At 41.6% G+C, this 20213-nt stretch overlaps 1 protein-coding gene across 2 annotated transcripts in view; it reads left to right on the top strand.

The window, feature by feature from the left end:
- PRDM2 (PR/SET domain 2) overlaps positions 1-19841 on the top strand; it is a 62177-nt gene extending 42336 nt beyond the window's left edge. For both annotated transcript variants that reach the window (XM_082295786.1, XM_082295787.1), the window contains 3 exons: positions 701-5066; positions 18239-18373; positions 19737-19841. In XM_082295786.1, the coding sequence (XP_082151912.1) occupies positions 701-5066; positions 18239-18347 (4475 nt within the window). In that variant the 3' untranslated portion in view covers positions 18348-18373; positions 19737-19841. The remainder of the gene's footprint in view (positions 1-700; positions 5067-18238; positions 18374-19736) is intronic.
- The last annotated feature ends 372 nt before the right edge of the window (positions 19842-20213 follow it).

Genomic DNA, 20213 nt, shown 5'->3' with positions numbered 1-20213 from the left:
TAGAAGCATGTCACTGAATGTATGACTCTGGCCACAGGAAAAACGAATGTGCTGCAAAATTTAGACATAAACCCAGACTCCTTAGAGCAGAAGCAAAGTCCTTATTCTAAAATAGTGTGTAGCTACATGGTCATTGTTTATTGCTAATTAACAGAATCAGTACCAAGGGGGAAAAAATACAGTATTAATTCTTTTGACCCATAACTCTTCCATTCCTTCCTTCTGTTGTCCCTTCTGCTTGCACAACACATGTACCGCTGTTCAGGTGTCTTATGGCCCAGCTAAGGAATGGAGAAGGAGTTTTTGCTCCGTAATGTATCCACTTAAACAACAGTGGGGATTGGCAGCAAAGGTGTTTGCCTAGAATCATCACAGAACATTTTGGGTTGGAAGGGACCGTAAAGCTTATCTTGTTCCAACCCCCTGCCGTGGGCAGGGACACCTTTCACTAGACAAGGTTGCTCAGAGCCCCATCCAACCTGGCCTTATTTGCTTCAGCAATGGATATACCTAACAACAGATAGGTAGGACTTGCATGCAGAGGTGAAAACATCCATGCACACCAGTAAATGAGGAGTGGTAGTATTGTGTTGGGTCAGGAACATTGGATATGTTGTGCTAGGGGAGAAAGGTGTAGCATATCCTGGAGTGTTTGGCAAAAATATCTCATGCTTTTCTTTATTACACCCTTGTGTTTCAGGTCATAAAGAGGAAGATGAAACGCCTTCTGTTTCTGCTGTGCTGTCTCTGGAACAAACAGCTGTGATTCAGGAAATGGTAAATCAAGATGCACTTCCAAAACTGATGATCCCCAGTCCGACCAGTGAACTACAAGTGGTAACTGAAGACAAACAAGGAGAGTCAATAAACTGTGCATCAGATGATTTAGATGATGACGAAGAGGAGGATGAAGAAGAGGAAGACGAAGAGGAGATAGAAGATACCAATATGCCTAAAGAAAATGCTGAAATGCCTTTGATATGTGAAGAAAAGTTGGACTCTATGGAAGAACAAAAGAGTACGTCAGAGGAATCTCCAGAAAGCTCTCCAAAGAAAAAACTTGTGGTGAAAATTCCAAAAGCACAGGGGGAATCCAATGGTGATGTTCAGGAAACATTCATGTTTCCCTGCCAGCATTGCGAGAGGAAGTTTACAACAAAGCAAGGACTTGAGCGCCACATGCACATCCATATATCCACTCTGAGCCACGCGTTCAAGTGTCGCTACTGTGGGAAAGCCTTTGGCACTCAAATCAACAGGCGGAGGCACGAGCGACGCCACGAGGCTGGGCCAAAAAGGAAACCATTCCTGACACTGACATCATCACAACACTTGGATAATGTTGCTGATAACCAAGTAATTGTGGATGATGGTCTTAAAGATGACCTGAACGTTTCCAGTCTTGCTCAAGACTCTGTTGTCTTGGATTCTGAGAAAGTCTCCCAGGAAATGTCAAACTCTGCATTTGCTGAGGAAAATAAGGAGCCCAAAGAGTTGCATCCATGCAAATACTGCAAGAAGGTTTTTGGTACTCACACCAACATGCGGAGGCATCAGCGTAGGGTTCATGAGCGTCATCTTATTCCCAAAGGTGTCAGAAGAAAAGGGTTCTTTACCGAAGAGCCACCGCTCCCGACAGAGCCAGCCCCAGCAGTCCAGAGTGTGTACATTGCGAGCACAGAAATAGAAGAGGAAGGTGAAGGAGATGATGTCTATCTAATGGATATTTCCAGCAATATCTCTGAAAATTTAAATTACTACATTGATGGTAAAATTCAGTCCAACAGCAGCACTAGCAATTGTGACGTGATTCAGATGGAGTCCAACTCTGCAGACTTGTATGGATTGAATTGTATAATCAGTCCGGTCACAGTGGAAATTTCCTCAAATTTAAAGGTTACACAAACACATGTGAATGAACCTCCTAAGGAACCCTCTAGCAGTGGGAGCAGTGAATCCAAAAAGAGAAGAACTGCCAGCCCTCCTCTTGTACCAAAAATAAAAACGGAAATAGACCCAGAACCTATAACTCCTACTAGTTCTTTAAATCTTCCTCTTAGCATTTCAACAGAAAGCTTACCTTTTCATAAAGAAAAAGGGGTTTATTTGTCATCAAAATTAAAGCAGCTTCTTCAGACACAGGACAATAAGAAGATGACTCCATCAAGTGAAATCCCTAAACTAGGACCTGTTACATCATCACCTATTTTGCCTCCAGCATCCAGCAGATTTAAAAGAAGGACCAGCTCTCCTCCCAGTTCTCCACAGCACAGTCCAGTGCTTCGAGACTTTGTCAAATCAGGTGAGGGAAAAACTGTGTGGAATGATACTATTCGGAGTTCCAAAATGCCAAAGTTAGAAAGCCACAGCAACTCACCAGCTTGGAGCTTGACTGGAAGGGAGGACAAAGAGACTTTGAGCCCTCTTTGCTTTGAAGAATATAAAATATCAAAAGACTGGACAGCAGCTCCGACTTTTGGCAATGTGTGCAACCAGCAGCCGCTGGATTTATCCAGTGGTGTGAAACAAAGGTCTGACGTCAAAAGCAAGACTCAGGTTCCCTGGGAATCCGTTTTAGATTTAAGTGTGCATAAGAAGCCTTGCAGTGATGCTGAAATTAGGGAATACAAAGAAAATTCCACGCAGCCAACGTGTAGTGGTGTTAAAAAGAAGAAACCCACCACTTGCATGTTGCAGAAGGTTCTGCTGAATGAGTACAACGGGACGGATGCAGCCCCAGACAGCACGCTGGGCGTGGACAGCGCTGCTAGCCCCAGCAAAACCCTGGAGCCTCAGGCAGAGCCCGACACGGAGCCTGCTCTCTCGGCATCATCTTCCACTGACACTCAGCCCCTCAGCTCCTCCGCTTCCCCTGTGCCACAGGCATCTGCTGGACCTGCTGTGTGCCAGCTGCCTCCACTGTTAACGCCCACCAACCCCCCCTCCCCACCGCCCTGCCCACCTGTATTAACAGTGGCCACGTCACCTCCCCCCCTGCTCCCAACGATGCCCTTACCGATTCCAGATGTGTCTGCCAGTGCCACTAACACTTCCTCTTGTCCCTCACCACTCTCCAACACTACTACCCAGTCCCCACTACCAGTTCTTTCGCCTACGGTTTCTCCTTCTCCGTCCCCTGTCCCTTCTGTTGAACCTCTTATTTCTGCTGCTTCACCTGGCCCCCCTACACTGTCTTCCTCGTCTTCATCCTCCTCTTCCTCATCTTTCTCGTCCTCTTCCTCCTCATCATCTCCATCCCCACCTCCTCTTTCTGTAGTTTCTTCTGTTGTTTCCTCTGCTGATAACCTTGAAAGTTCTCTCCCAATAATAAAACAGGAAGAAGCTGAGAGCGAGCAGCAAAAAGCAAGAGAAGATCCTCCTACATCAAGTGAATCAGGAGTAGTGCAGGAAACATTCAACAAGAGCTTTGTGTGCAATGTCTGCGAATCACCTTTTCTTTCCATTAAAGACCTAACGAAGCATTTATCCGTTCATGCTGAAGAATGGCCCTTCAAATGTGAATTCTGTGTACAGCTTTTTAGGGATAAAACAGACTTGTCAGAGCATCGCTTTCTGCTTCATGGAGTAGGGAATATCTTTGTTTGTTCAGTGTGTAAAAAGGAATTTGCTTTTTTGTGCAATTTGCAACAGCATCAGCGCGATCTCCATCCAGACAAAGAGTGCACACATCATGAGTTTGAAAGTGGGACTTTGAGACCCCAGAATTTTACTGACCCCAGTAAGGCAAACGTGGAACACATGCAGAGCCTGCCAGAAGATTCTTCAGAACCTTCAAAAGAGGAGGAAGATGAAGATCTAAATGATTCTTCTGAAGAGCTTTATACTACTATAAAAATAATGGCTTCTGGAGTGAAATCTAAAGATCCAGATGTTCGTATGGGCCTCAATCAACACTACCCAAGCTTTAAACCACCTCCGTTCCAGTATCACCATCGAAATCCTATGGGTATTGGGGTCACTGCAACAAACTTCACAACCCACAATATCCCACAGACTTTTACTACCGCCATTCGATGCACAAAATGTGGAAAAAGTGTTGATAACATGCCTGAGTTACACAAACACATACTGGCCTGTGCATCTGCCAGTGATAAAAAGAGATACACACCTAAAAAAAATCCAGTACCCCTCAAACAGACAGTGCAGCCTAAGAATGGCATGGTGGTTATCGCTGGGCCTGGGAAGAACGCCTTCAGACGAATGGGTCAGCCTAAAAGACTCAATTTCAATGTTGAGATTAGCAAAATGTCCTCCAATAAACTAAAAATAAGTGCATTGAAAAAGAAAAACCAGCTTGTCCAGAAAGCTATCCTGCAAAAAAAGAAGTCTGCCCAGCAGAAGGCAGAACTGAAAAATAACCCATCCGAGACAGACTCTCACATCTGCCCCTACTGTAACAGAGAGTTCACTTACATTGGGAGTTTGAACAAACACGCATCGTACAGCTGCCCCAAAAAACCCATCTCTCCCTCCTCTAAAAAGAATTCTTCCAAAAAAAGTGCAACTTCTTCACCTGCAAACAGTGACAAAGGCAGCAACCAGCGCAGGCGAACAGCAGATGCCGAAATCAAAATGCAGAGCACTCAGCCTCACCTGGGCAAGACGAGAGCACGAACCTCAGGACCTGCACAGCTCCAGCTCCCCTCTGCCTCCTTCAAGTCCAAACAAAATGTTAAATTTGTACCTTCCATGCGATCTAAAAAGCCAAATTCCTCTTCATCGTTGAGGAACTCTAGTCCTGTAAGAGTGTCTAAAATGTCCCATGTTGATGGGAAAAAAACTAAGGTGGTTTCTAAGAACAATTCCTCTGGAATCTCCAGCAAAGCGTCCCGGAAACTGCACGTCAGAATACAAAGGAATAATAAAGCTGTTTTGCCAAGTAAATCTGCTGTGGCAAGTAAGAAAAAGGCAGACAGGTTCAGTGTAAAATCTAGAGAGAGGATTGGAGGACCGATCACACGGAGCCTGCAGCAGGCAGCAAATGCAGAGGCAGCAGAAAACAAAAGAGATGAAAGCAGTACAAAGCAAGAACTAAAAGATTTCAGGTAAGCATTTCATTTGAAGTTGAAACAACCCAGGAACACGTTGCTTGCTGTTTTGCCAATTTTCTTGGTCTTTTTTTTTCTTTTTTTTTTCTTTTTTTGAGTTTTTCATGCTTAAATAAAAAAAAAGTTGCATTTCCTAAAACGTGGATGAGCAGCTCACTGACGCTGAGGTATGATGTACATACTTGATGCATTTTGTCATGTCATGAAATAATACACGGTTTGTATAGAGAATGTCTTTAATTATAAACTGAATTGAAAACTCTGGAAAAAAAAAAATGTCAATACCTGAGTGCAAATAAACTTAATGTCATTAAACTCAATGTTATTGGAGACACTGACCTTGTTTTTGGTATCTGACATCTAAGGTAGCCCAGAATCATTCTAGATTTATTTATGGCGGTTCACTTAAGTTAAAAAACATGACTGCATTCTTTGCTCACTAAAATAACTTGCTTTGGTTTGTAATAAAAAGCATTCTCTGCATAAATATATATATATATATATATACCTAAAAGAAACAAACCATGACCAAATACTTCAAAAATGTATGTGCATACGGACTGAGATCATTAAATACTTAATATAAGGGAAATAGACATGTAAGAAAAGTTACATGAACATGTAAATTTGTTAGAAGTATCATGCTTTTATGTTTCGCTATAAAATTTTATAATTAAAGTTCTATTTCTTTTTGAGAAGAAGCATTTTAATCACAAGAAAGGGTAATACTTCAATAAATAAATAAAATCTTAATCTACGTGCCTGAGTCCCGACTTACGTCTTCATGTAGTCTCTCCAATCAATAGTTTATTTTGCACAGTGTTTATAAGCTCTGTTACCTTGCTCCTGACCTGTTTTTATTGGAAACAAGTGTCTGATTTGCTGAGGAACTTTTACAAAACTCACTGATAATTAAGAGTTCTTTTGGGATTGGTAATTGCAGCGCCTGGCTGTGATTAACACCAGATTTAGGGCCAAGGGTAGGTTTTTTTAATCAAAGTCATTGCTAGAGGAGGAGGGGGAGGAACTGGCAGCCTCCATCAGAACAAGTAGAGCGGGATCTGTTCAGTGTCAAAATCCGAACTGTTCACAGTTTGTGTGTCTTACAGTAAAGATCTCCAAGGTGGAAATAGTGAGGAAATACTTTGTAAAGCAAAGGTTCAATATAGCAGAATTATTCCCAAGTGCTAGAGGGGAATTTGACTTAAAATAGTTCATACCCAAATTAGGATGTGTTGAAGGAGAAAAATGTTATTGGAATTTGGAGACTAATGGTGTAAAAATGCCTTTTAGGAACAAGAAATGTCTACCAGGCCTCTTCCCTTAGGACATAAACATCTTCATGTTAATTCTCATCAGCTGCTCTCTTAGTTATGTGTGAAACTGTATTTAAATGGTGCCAGAACAGATCAGTAGAATAAGAAGCCAAAACACCACATCTTTCCATTTAAATGAATCATTTGACCTTATGCAAATTAAGCAAGTACTTGGAAATGGGTGCATATGGGAATTGTTCAGTAGTATTTGGGGAAAGAACAATTGACCTGGGGTAAGGTTTCCTTGGCTGGCTCAAATACTGCTGGTTTACTTTGGCTGCTTGGAGTCTTTATCCGTTTAACGAATGGTTACACTAGGAAATTATTTTTGTTTCTGAAGTAACTTTCATAAATCTAGATTGTCTAGTCAACTTCTTTTTATATCACTTATATAGTGTGAAGAATTTTTTTGCTTTCATACACTAATATCAGCACAGTTTAACTTTGATTCTACTCTATGTAGGCACTGTTGGGTTTTGATTTTTTTTCCAGGAAATCTTAATATTTTTTCAAGACTTGCTTTATGTATATTTGTCTACCAACGTGTTTTTCACCTTTCAGTTTTTTTGTGTAAACATACTCATTCACAGATTGTTTTGTCATTTATCTTCAGTTTTTGTCTGTTTTGGTTTTTTTTTTAAATTTCTATTTTCTAGGAATCTCCTGTAAAAACAAAGCAAAAAAAAAATCCCTTAATGCCATGGTAGAGCTGTTGCATGCTCATCTTAGGATAAGCACTACGCCAAGGGATGTGAAATCCAAGCTTGCAAAACCCACAGAAGCTGAGTCACAACCATAAAATTGCCTGCAGGCTTCTTGCTCATGCTCAGTGTCAGGCCTAAATTTTCTTACTTTGTGCTTGACACATGCAGGATGATTCAGACTAAAGCGAAGGGCACTGTTAAAAACAGATGAAACCCCACAGGAAATCATCAAAAGAAACAGTGAACCAAATCTTTTGCTCTTGATTTTGTCCATACCTTCGTGGATGGCGTTGGGCAGTTCAGTTTCTGTGCTTGGCAAATCGGGTTCCTTCAGCCTGTCCAGAATTCAGTGTAGATTCAGGGCCAGCAATTGCTGCACTCCAAGTATTTTTGTCATGTATTAGGTCTCTTAAAGTGTTTTGTCTAAATGAGTCAATAGAGGCCAACCTAGCACGGCAGAATTCCCTTCCCACTTTCTCCTCACTTTCTGAGTGTTTTAGATGTTCAGTATACAATGGAAAAAAGCCTGATTTGGATGTTTTATGGATTTTCCAAGTTCTTATTTACACATGCAAATAAAACTTTATATAGCAGTGATGAATTTCTCAACACCAGATATATAATGGTGTATCTTTTTATGGATAAGAAGGCTAGAGCAGGGCTGCAGACCTGCATATTTTGAAAACGAAATATATAATTATTCTAAAAGGTTGTACACCTCTAACTTAAGACAACAAATTGGTCTATTGTTCATAACAGCTTTTTATGGAAATACTGTTTGTCACGTGTTCATAGAGCTTTCAAGATTAATGACAGAATGGATGGAAAGTGAGTAGTTTCTTTATACAGACACCCCTTTTATTTTTTGTTCTTAAAAAGTAATCTACCTCTTTAAAATTTGTAGTTTAATACTTGTTTGGTGAATTTGTGCCACTTTCACTTTCACTTTCACTATCATTCCCATTTTGTTACATTTCTGTTATGGGGACTTTATGTTGAAATACTGTATAAAGCATTTGTAGCAAGTTTTAAAAAATAAAATATTTAAAATTATTTAAATTGTTTTGGACACTTCAATTGTACTATATGTGATTTACATTTTACATTAATTTCATTTTGTTTTCATTTTGGGTTGTTAATCTTGGAGCATGTTCCTGTATTAAAGTTTGCTGTTAGTTATATTGTTACTTCTATTGGAGAGTGATATAAAGACTATTCTAATGAAAACATTAAAAATTGCAATTTGACATAAAAGTGGGGTTGTCCTTGCTTTTGAATGCTCTAGCCTTGCTGGAGGGCTGTAAATGCAGGTAAGCAACTGAAGAGGGATTTTCCTCCTCTACGTGCCGTCCATCCTGTGCTGTAAGTTCCAGTCGTAGTTACGAGTCCGTGATGTTGCAAGCACTTAATGACCAACTAGATGGAACTATCATGGCACATTTTCTATAACCAATAAAGTAAACTTTATAAAAACTTGGGGGGAAACTTGCCTTTTGTGTGGAAAGCAGATGTACTGGGAAAAATGAAACTATGTACATCTAGGAGGAGTTAAGTGTGCTTGCATCCTTCAGTTGTGTCCCTCTGGTTCAGTGACATGAATTTATACCAACTGGCCACTTCTGACTTAGCCTGAGGATTTTAGGTTTCAATTGTGGACACTGCTAATAAATTTAAACTATTTAAGTGAAAATTACATACACTATTTCAACTTTTTCTGATACTATAGTTTTCTGTTTTTCTGATATTATAGTGTTCTATTTTTATATGCTTTAAAGTTGTTAAATAGTTCAATAAAAAAAAATACATGCAAAGATATTTTTGGCTCTTGAGAATTTTGGAATGTTGTATTCCACCACCAAGATGTGTGTTCTGCCTTTTGCAGTGGAGCTGGAAGCATCTGCATCCATATTAGTGTGGCAGTGGGGTGTAATAATGTAACATTGATAAGGCTAAACAGCATTACAGCAGTTCCTGCACATGCTCCTTACTAATCCAGTAGTAAGTTACTATTTTATGTAGTTGTCTATTACAATTAGTGCTTCTGTCTGAGTAAGATTCTTTGGTAAGAACTCCCAGTTTATTTTTTTATGTGGGATGTCATTCCTTGAATGTGTTCTCTCCATAACAACATTTTCCATGAATTTTAACTGATAGGGGAAGATCTGGTGCAATGATGCAGAGGTTCCAACTTTGTTCATGGAGTGTTTTTGCACTCACTGCAGTTTGGGATTTACACCACAATGGAAGAGGTGAATCCTTAGTCTACCTGCAACAGCAGTTACACCAAGGAGGTGGGAGGAAGCCACAGTGAAGGTTTTCAGTCCTGATTAAGTTTTCCTATATTTACCCAAGGGGAAACATTGTTTTACATACCCAGTGTTGTATTTGAATGTTTTATAAGAAAAGGGAAACATGGAAAAAAGGTGAAAACTCATAGTTTTGAGATTGTTGAGGATGGGACATAAACTTGAATTGTTGTTTCACATCTTTTACTGACAAATGAAATACGGGTTGGTGTTTGCTCTTGGTGCAGTCTGGGTATTTCAGTCACCTTGTAAGGATTTATTAGCCATGTCTAGCAGTGAACTGATGGTGAGTAAACCAGCCTCATTCCCTAATATCGTGGAAGAAATCCTCTTACCATTGTATTTGTGGTTGCTCTGCTGTGATGTTAAATCGTGTTGTGTCCCAAGGATGTGCCACACTGAGATGTTCACCTGTGTTCACCAGTTTTTCAGGGAAGTGCTGGGTGATGGAGATCTTAGCTCCAAATCAGAGAGGATCATCAAGGAATTTCAGTCCTAAGTAGGTGACTCATCACAAATAGAAATGTGCAGCTTTCAGTTACTGTTGCTGTTGCATCTCATCTGCATAATTGAATTTCTCTGGCTTTTATAGCTGCCTCTGTGATCTGAAGCAACAATAAAGCTGTAATGTTGCCCACAAAGTGCTGACACATCTTGAAATTCATCCAGACAGGCAATGAAAACAATTAAACTTGTCCTGTTTAGAGACCAAGTGACATGCTGGGCGAGATCAAATGAGTGTCGGTTTAATAAAAACAGCGATGCTGGAGTTGTTGTGGAGACAGGAGATCTGACAGGTTCTGTTTACCTTTTTTTGTTTGCCATTTTCCAGTTTGCTGGAAGGCATTGTAACCAGCTTGTGGCAGCAACTGTCTGAGCTGTGTTCAGTCCTAGGTGTTACAGCCAATCCAGGAGATGCAGCCAGGCCCCTCCTGCTTTGCAAGCTCCTCAGCCCTGGTGGAAACTGCCCGAGGGGATTGAGGTTGGGGTGTTTCTGGTTCTCTGGTTTGTCAGCATTTTGTATTGCAAGACTTACTTAAAATTCTCATTTAGTTCCTGATGATTTTCTTTGGGGAGATGTCATAGAGTTTGATGTCTAAATGTTCAATATCAAATGCAAATAGGAACAGCACTCGCTTCATTTACTGTGGTTTGTGACTTCATTTCCAAAATTACGGGCTCAGCTCCAGCTTTTTACTGGAGTTGGGTTTAGCCAAGGAGCTGAATTGCTAGAGACAGACAGGTAGCTTGTGAATGACCTTACATACTAATTCTGGCTTTATTTAGTGAATGCGATCTCCGTGAGTCACATGATGGTGTAGTTCTGCTCGTGATGAAAAGGAGCTAAACAATAGATTTTGAACAACAAGTACATGCTGGTTTGGAGCTGAGCTTTTGTGGTAAGTCAATGATGAGAGAGGGGTGAACTTCCACATCTATTTAATTAAACTGTTAAAAATAGCAGCTTTCTAATGGAAAAGAGGATGTACCTTCCAGTACTTTGCAAGAGCGGGATGGTGAGGAAAATATATCTATTTCAGAGCAAGATGCAAATAAAACACTCTTAAGGAAGGCATGATCTATTAAGTGTACAGTTAATGGTCCACTGTACACATCAAATGAGAGAGTGGGGATTTAATGTTTTTAAAGAGGGATGTTTCTTCCATGTGTATGAATGAGTTGCTGTTATTTCCTGAACTTTGGGTTGTTTTTTTTTTAATTTTAATGTGTTAGGGTATTTTTTGAATGAAATGAATACTAAGGTAACAGACTGTAGCAGGAGTTGGTGCCTCTTTGTGCCCATCATTTACAGTCAGGCAAGGGTCAGATGTTTAAAATGCAAGTAGATTGTTAGAGTGGGGATGGGTGTAAAGCATCCAGTGTCTAACACAAGATTACTCACAGGACCAGGAGTCCTGTGCTGTCTCTGCACCAGTCTCCAGCCACTACCTACTTCTGACCCTCTTCCTTAGTTAAGAGGAAGCCATTGAGTCACCTCTGAGTGCTGCTTCCCACACAGACTTCATCGCTTGCCATTCTCCTTTTGCTGATCCTGCACCTTTACTTCATTTATTAAGTCTTTAAAAATGCTTTTGGTAGATCATACCTTTAGAGCATTCATTGAGAAAAGAGCACTGAAATACTGCTTTCTGGTTTTTTCAGATACAAGGCAGTATAACTGAAACTCAAAGAGAAGCTTGAGCAGGCATCAAGTTGGAGGGAAGCATGTTGCTTCATTTTCCTAATTTATTCAGAGCTCGAGTGGCTAGTGAAACATAATGTTGTAATCAGCAACATGCACTTTGTTTGTGTATATATCTCTCTGTTTAATTTTTTAAGACTTTATGTTTCATGAGCCAAACAGGGTCTCTGAGTCATGTTTTGGATGACAGTACTCCCAGAAACTGCCAGAGGGTTGTGAGAAACAGCTTTGGTTATTCAGCAGGTGATGTTCCATTTCTCTGAAGTACAGGCTCAGCGTTCAGTCATTTGAGGTGCTCTGGCACACAGAAGGTGAACAGCAAAACTGAGCCTTGCACCACTCAATGCCCTGTGTCAGTCAAAAAGTAAGAGTAATAATCTCGTATCTGGGCCTGTTTCAGCAAAGCCTGCCTTGATTCCAGCTGAGGGAGCTGGGGGGGACTCAGCCTGGAGAAAAGGAGGCTCAGGGGGGTCAGTGTCACTCTACAACCCCCTGACAGGAGGGTGCAGCCAGGTGGGGTGTGGGCTCTGCTCCCAGGGAACAAGGGACAGGACAAGAGGAAGTGGCCTCAAACTGTGCCAGAGGCTGCCCAGGAAGGTGGTGGAGTCCCCATCCTGGAGGTGTCCAGGGAACACCTGGATGTGGCACTCGGTGACAAGGTGCGGATGGGGTCACAGGTTGGACTCTCTGGCCTTGGTCTTTTCCAACCTCAGTGAGTCTGTGATTCCTTCTGCAGTTCAGGCAGTGCTGCTCAGCAAAGTTAAATGCCTGTGGTAAAGTAGATGCAAGGGCTTTTTCAGGGAGGTGATTTTGTTGGGAATGCAGAGGATGCACTTCCTGCTCAGGGCGTCTGAAGGCTCATTCCCACATGCAGACTGTGTGTGTATAGCCCTCAGTCGTGTTCCAGCAGTGACTCAGTGGGGGAATTTATGTAGTGTTTCCTCTAGGTATTGAGAGCTCTGCTAAACATTGCCATATGGAAGGAGGTGGGAAGATGAGAAATACTGAATTCTTACATCACTGAGCTGCTTTGAAGAGTTTCAAACTCAAACTCCACTGTCACTGTAGTGCTATGAAGATTTTTTGCCTTTTATACCCCTGTTACACCTTTTTTACAACTTCTGTATTCTTAGTGCTTTTTGCCTAAATTCTTGGACTTGTTTGTCAAGCTGAGAGACTCAACATTTTAGAAGCTTCATAGTTAGGGATCAGTGTGCCCCAGACCCCAAGGTCCTCTCCAGAACACATTCTGTAAACCAAGATAGAACCATCCAGGGGAAGGCTCCTTGGGGAGGCGGGGCTCACTCGAGCCTCTCATTGGGGAATCTTTGATAGATGTGCTAATTAGTAACACCTATAATGTTATACCCGATCTTTTGGGGGTGTGAATTGCAGGGTGCATCTCGGTGCATTCGACCTGGACGTGTGCACCTAAGGATCCTTAAAATAAATACCAAGGTAAAATCCCTTTTCCCCTTTTAACCATGTATGACTCCTGATTTTAAGACCAGGAAAAGGCATCAACTGGAACTTGAAGTTGTATTCTTCATTCATTATGGCAAATTCATTATGTCACTCATCTACCTTTTCAAATCACAAGCACATTTTGTTCTGTGGGTTCTTTTTTATGTAATGAGTTGTGCAGGACTGAGGGCTCATCCTTGTTCTGCTGCCCTCCAGCAATCCTTTTGAACTCCTTTGGTGTCACCATTTCTGTATAAAGCTAAATAAAATCGACTACAGTGTTCCCTATGTGTGATGAAAGTTTTCTCATTCTGTTAGGAATGTGATTCAGTAGGTACAAACTTTTTATCAAATCGCATTGCCTGACAGTATAGAAGATGGGTTTGAGTACTGCTATTTGTAATCCAGAGTTGTTCACCTTTTGGCTTGCAAAATACTCTGTGCTGCTTTAAAAGGGCAGGAAGAGAAATTGCTGACATGATACTGTTCATCTAAATTTACAGGTCTAGACCAAGGTTTCTTAAGTGACTAATCATCTCTGAGCTCAGCTTGAAGTACCTTCAAGGCAACTGATTTTCTGAAGGAGCTCAGTAGCCATCTCAGTGCAGAGTTCCTTTCAAGTGGCTACTTTAGGTCACTGGTTACTTTTGAAAATGTAGTTCTATTTAAGTACAATGTTGTTGATACATCAATTTTAGAGTCCCCCAGGTGAGCTGTAGGCATGGTGTGAGATTTTTTCCAGCAGTTCTTGCTGTTGGTTTGGTGTTCATCATGAGAGTTCCTCATGATCCACTGCGAGTGAAACTGAGCCAGCAATGAGGAAACTTAAACTGTAGAGCACGTGTGAAACAAAGCAATTTTTGAGTTACTGTGGGGCAGCAGTGCTGCTTTAAAGGATTAAGTTCTTTGAAGCACTGTGGCTGGAGAGTGCTGTTAGGTGTCTTCTTGGAAGTTGAGAATGCAAAGGATCTCAGTAACAGGTTTTTCCAGTTTAGATTCATGAAAGGCCTGACCATAATATTCATGTTCTAGCCTTTAGTGCCATGTGAAGGAAAGATAAAATCCTGACATGCTCCAGCTCTTTCTCTGCTTTCATGAATAAACACACGTAAGTCTCCAAATATCCACAGTACAGCACATTAAGATCCTTTTCCTTTCTGCTGCTTCCCCATTTTCTATACAGTGAGTCAGGACTTTTCCATAGAAAAGAGAGACATCCTTTTCAACAAAATTCTGTCCGTAAACCTTTTTGTCTTGATAAATACTTTGTTTCACTAAAACAGACAAATGAAGGTCTTTTCCTTAGAGATTGATGGTTTTGATGTTTTTCCAAGTCCTTGTTTGTGTATTTACTTTCCCATTAAGCAGTATACTGCTGTCAGAGAGTACATTTCAGTCAGGGTAGCAGTACTGTAGTTTAATCTCACTGAGAGCAGAAAGCCCAGAAATGGCATTTATCCACTCCCTAAACCCTCGTGCTTCCCTTCTGGCCTGTGAAATTGCTCAGCCTAATTCTGCAAAACCAAGAATTTGGGCTTAAACATGCACATTTCTATTTTTTTTTCCTAGGAATCAATGATTTGTGTCAGCTTAGCTATTCTTTTACTTAAGAGTAGGAAATACTTGATAGAATATGTTCCTGGCATGCTTATTGTTAAACGTGATGTGGAATGTGTGTGTGTGTCTGAAATTTTGGAGCATATCCTTGAGGGTATTTTAGATTAGCAGCGTAGAAGTATAATCCTTGCAGGATAAAAAAAACCACTTTAATTGAGGTAAAAATGTGAACTTAAATCACCTGAATTTTTACCACATATTGCCATGACTTCGTTCACTGAATTTCCCTGGTGGGACTGGCAGCCACCTTGGATCACTCCAGCCTTCATTCCCAAAAATACCATGGCTTCTTTTTCTGGGACATTTCTAGAGAATTAAACTAGCAACCCAGGAGAATGTTAATTGCACAAGTGTGGTAGGAGACAAGCTAATTTGAATAAAAAATACCAAATGTATTTTGGGAATGTCTGAGGGAAGGGGGTGTGCCAGGATTTGGCATTTTTCCTGGCCTTTGAGTTCGTGTGTGCTGCTCAAGGCAAGGCTCAGGGGCCTGGGAAGGTATATGGAAGTAGGAATTTGGTTTGGCCAAATACTTAAGTATTCAGGAGACAATTGAACCTGTGACAGTAATGCAGGTGGGGGGAACCTTTACCTTTGTTCAATCCTCTGCTTTAAGGCTGCAGATTTTCTGGGTGACCTTGGCAAATCACTTTCCACCTGACTCCGTTCTGGATCTGAAAAACTAGGATTATGGTACTGATTCACACTACAAAACACTTTCAGATCTGAGGATGGAAAACTTTAAGAGCTGGGATTTAGTATATTTTTGTTGTAGCACATCTCACCAAATTGGGTGATTTATCTCTTTTAGTTTGGATATGCTCTCAGTTGTGAGAGAGAACTTTAGGCCCTGTCTCTGTGTAAAAAATAGCCTCATTTAACTTCTGGGTTAGCTTTAATTTATGGAATAGCTGGTGCATCTACCAAACTTTTGTTTTCTTTGGTTTAAAAGTCCTTAGTTGACAGAGAAAACTTTGTGCAGACAAGTCCTTCCTGCTGCCTAGCATTTGGGTTCTGGGCCTTTTTTCCTTTCAAGCAGAGTATGTTTTCTGATGTTATTCCTTTTTTTTTTTTTTTTTTTGATTAATTTTTTTTCTGGCTAGGACTGTTCCCTAGCAATGGTTCTGGCAGAGGTGGGGTAGCCTGGGCTGTGCTATTGGTCTGGGCTGTGCACAGGGGTTGGGATTGCACAGTGAGGGGCTGGGAACAACCCTTGCCCCTTCCCACTGGAATCATCCCTCAGCAACATCACACAGGGTGGCTCAGAACTCCTTTTCTTTGCCTGTCTCCAGTTACCCAGGGCTGAGATGGTGAAAGCAGGTGCAAAGTGACAGTGCTAAAAATAGCAATTTCAATCACTGCTCCTAATGCAGTGGGGGAATTTCAGCTCCCCTCCCCCTCAGAGACCAGCTCCCCTTGCACACCCAGGAGTTTGTCAAAATCACCCCGACATCCCAGCTCTTCTTTAAACAGGCTCTAAAATGAGAGTTATCGATCCACTTGAGGGTAATGTCGGGACAGAGGAGGGCCCTGACTCCTGACAGCTTTGGTGGAGTGGACACGGCTGCGGTTCTGAAGCACAGTCCATTGGGAGCACTATGGGAAGACAGCAGTAAGAACTCCATAAGGAACTCAATTTCACTTTCTATTTAGAAAAACAATCCTTTTTTATGTAATTCCTCTAATCCTCAGCTTCCAAATAACAAGCCATGATCTATTAACTTTAAAGCTTGAGGAAGTTAGGGGTGAAAGATTGTGGAATTCTGGAGTAATTTGGGTTGGAACGGACCTTAAAACCCATCTCATTCCACTCCCTGCCATGGACAGGGACACCTTCCACTGTCCCAGGGTGCTCCAAGCCCCGTCCAACCTGGCCTTGGAAACTTCCAGGGATGGGGCAGCCACAGCTTCTCTGGGCACCCTGTGCCAGGGCCTCCCCACCCTCACAGGGAAGAATTCCTTCCTGATGTCTGATCAGGGTGTGCATTTGAAAATCTAGGTCAGATTTTCCCTGATATTTTGTCTCTTTGGATTTGAGGCTTTTAACGTTTTTTTTCTTTAGGTTTCCCATAGGATGTAAACCTTGCCTCACTGCAGGCAAGAGCACATAGATCTCATTGATTAGAGAAGAACTTTAAGAAGTCATAATTAATATTTTGACAGAAAGCATTACTTACATGGACACATTCTAAACAGAATGAAACTAAAATTTCCCTCTTCTAGTTACAGTAAAAGTCTGAAGCCAAACAAACTAAGCTTATTTTGGATATTCTACTGTTTCCCTTGGTTACAGTCCTTATATGGAACAACAAAAATCTGGCTTTTGTTGACCTCCCCATTGCCACTTTCTGGTTCTTCCACACTGGCTGAAGGTTTCAGAATTGCATTCACAAAGGCTGGAGTGGATGATTTACATAGAACAATAAAAAAACTTTTGGCAGGCGATTTTAACCACCAATTTTAATTTGAAAATAATTGAATTGCTTACTTTTCAAAATTTCTGTGGTTTTGGTTTTCTGTTGTAATGGAAAGTTTTGCACTTCTTTATGTCTAACTTGGAGTTACATTGTGTGTAAGGACGAACTGAAATCTCCTTTAAAGGGTGTGTATTGAACTCTAAAAATAACCCAGAGAGAAGCCTGGCTTTTAACTTTTCTTAGACATGTTGCTGTGTAAGAAAATGATATTTCAAAAGATGTTCCCTTGGAAGAACATAAGTGGTTGGGTTTGGTCAGAATTTGGAAGAATTTGCCTTGAGAAGGAAGGTATGTAATTACCTATGGGGGTGCACAGGTATGAGGGAAAGCAGACAAGTTTGTGCATGATAGCAAAAGGTGCTGAATTTAAAAACAAATAAGGGATTTTTGGGAATCTTTTAGTGTAAGGAAGTTTAGCTTGGGTATACATTTGAACTGAGATTGTATGTCTAGAATAGGGCAGAAGGAGTTGGACTTCCCTTGCTTCGAGTCAGGTTTTCAGGCTTTCTTCTTGAAATCACAATCAACTGAGGCATAAAATTAAAAATTTTAAGTAAACATCTTTGATTTTAACTTTCACTTTGGGACTCTTAGTTTAAAATTTGAAGTGCAATAAAGCACTGTTGTGACCTGTACCTGTCCTTGTTGAGTCTGTCAGGGCAATAAGTGATGGAAGTGTTCTGCTGACTTTGACCTGGGGAAAAATGATGTGGTATATGTTCTGGTAAAGTAAAATTCCTTTTCTATAAATAAGTATTTTAAAGCCTGATACGGACTGTCCTGAGAGAATAGATCATGACTCTTCTAGTTTCTGATGTAACTGTGGGTTTGTCTGTCCGGGTCGGAGGGTCTGGGACCTGGGGTGGGAGCCTGGATGCTGCTTCCAGTTGACATTATCTATTTCCTGCTTAAATAAACTCACAGGGTAAGTTCGGAACAAGGCAAGAAAATCCTCTTGCCTTCAGAAGTGGCTCTTGGTAATTGCAGTGTGGGTGGAATGTCGTTTTCTTTTCTCATAGCTTACTAAAGCACGTCTCTGGTTTTGTGTCTGGTCGCTGATGCTCTTCTGCCTCTTTGCACAGTTACAGGCTCCGCATGGCCTCTAGATGTCCCTCCTCCTCCTCGCATAACCCCAGCACCAGGCAGTGCAAGAAATCCAGCTCCACCACATCCCACTTCTTCAAGGAATAGACCCTGGGCATGTCTGACCAAACCAGGTACAGCCACAGAGCCCCGGGAGGATGCGCAGGGCTCCCTTCTCCTGTGCTCCCAAACCCTTCCGTGTTTCTGTGGGCAAGGAGTGCAAGGCACTTTGGAGATATGAGCCAAGCCTCAGAAAACCCACAGTGTCACTGCTCTTGTAACTGGTGCAGTTGTGGTTTTGGGGAAAGGCTGAGATGCTGAGATCTGGATGAGCCATAGAAAAGCTGCATTCCCTTCCACGCTGGAAGTGATGCTTCCTGTCCAAGACTGTGAGACCACCGAGATGCTCGTGCCATTGCTGGCTGCTCTGTCTCATTCCTGGGGTGGAGAGTCTCTAGGATTTGTTCCCTTTGGAGCTTTTTCCTAGCAATAATCTCCTCTTGAAATATGTGATGTACTAATTCCAAAGGGGTAAGGTATTCTCTAGTCATGGGTACTTAGCATACTGTGGATCAAAAGGGTTGTGTTAGGGTAGTCAGCCCTTTACCCCTCATAGAAGCTTTAAGGAGAGTTTTGCTCATGATCTTTTAAGACCTGAGGTGTTGCTCCTCTGGATCCTGGGGACCTTGAAGATAATTTTTGTAAGGATGGGTTTTATCTCTGTCTTGGAAGTAGTGATGTTCGTATCTGATTGTAATAGTGGGCCAAGTGCTTTGGGGTCTTTTAGGCTGAATGGGTGAACCCTGAACAAATATTAACTGCCCAAAAAAACATATACTTGGGAATGTGCATTTTGCTGGCTGCTTTGGTGGCACACCACAAGCTCAAAGACCAGCATTACAATGCAAATTGCAGTGCTGTGATAACATGCAAAAACCTTAGTTGAGGTTGTGGTGAGATAAGCTGTGTAATGAAGCACTGTAGGCTTGGGCAAACTAATGACCCAGCCCCATGTGTTGGTGAGGCTGAGTTGATTTTCTGTTGGTTTAAACAAGACACTTTTCTGCTCCTTCATTTCCCCACCATTAACTTGCAGATTAGAGTCTCCTTTATACCGATGTAACAGCTAAGGAACATGATACTTGAAATGTGTAAAACTAAAGGTGAGAATGAGTACCAGCAAAATCAAGACACTGCAGCCTGAAGTTTATTCTTTCTTAAAGTGATTCAAAAAACAACATTTGAGGGAATAGTTAGTAAACTGACTGAGGTTTGCTATCTCCTGAGTAATGGAGGTGGTTGCTAATGAAATGTTAACATCCCTAGCTGTGTCACAGACCATTTAGTTGTGGGAAATCCAAGCAAAATTATATAATGGATGTCTCTTCCCTGTACAGTGGTCACTGAATGACTTGTCCTGCTTCCAGCTCCATGGAACATGGAACTGTGACTCCTTAAACTATTTCTGATTAAATGCAACTCTCTGTGTACTTTCAGGTACCAGAAACTTCTGGCTGGAAAAGGTGAGGTGAAGTGATCCTCAAGCATTATGCTCTCCTGCTTGGCTCAGATGTGGCGAGATGGGTTCCTCAGCAGACAACCGGGACAGTGGTTTCTTCTGCTGGAAGTGATGATGTGCTTCTGTCATCTCACCCTTCCTTCCAAGGGAGGGAGCACAGAGCAGGCTCCTGCCTTCTCCAGTGAGTGGTGAACTGTGGATGCTGGGGACAGGGTGATCTTGGGGTCCACCAATGTGTGGAGCCCACGTGCCAGCACGGAGAACAACATGGAGAAGTGTTCAGACATCCGCAGGCAAACTACCCGTGCTCAGAGGGTGGATGGGTCTGGATGAGTCTCCTCTTTCTGGGAGAACATAGAGGGTTTAACATACTATGCAATTAAACTCTGGTAAGACTGTTACATCCTTTTAGTTTCTGCTTTACATTCTAACGGGTAAAGAACTGGGCATCCCAC

Source organism: Coloeus monedula (assembly GCF_965178545.1).
Source record: "Coloeus monedula genome assembly, chromosome: 22".
In the NCBI taxonomy this organism is placed as follows: Eukaryota; Metazoa; Chordata; class Aves; order Passeriformes; family Corvidae; genus Coloeus; species Coloeus monedula.
The sequence above is the reverse complement of the archived record's forward strand: the minus strand, read 5'-3'. Positions and strand labels throughout refer to the sequence as shown.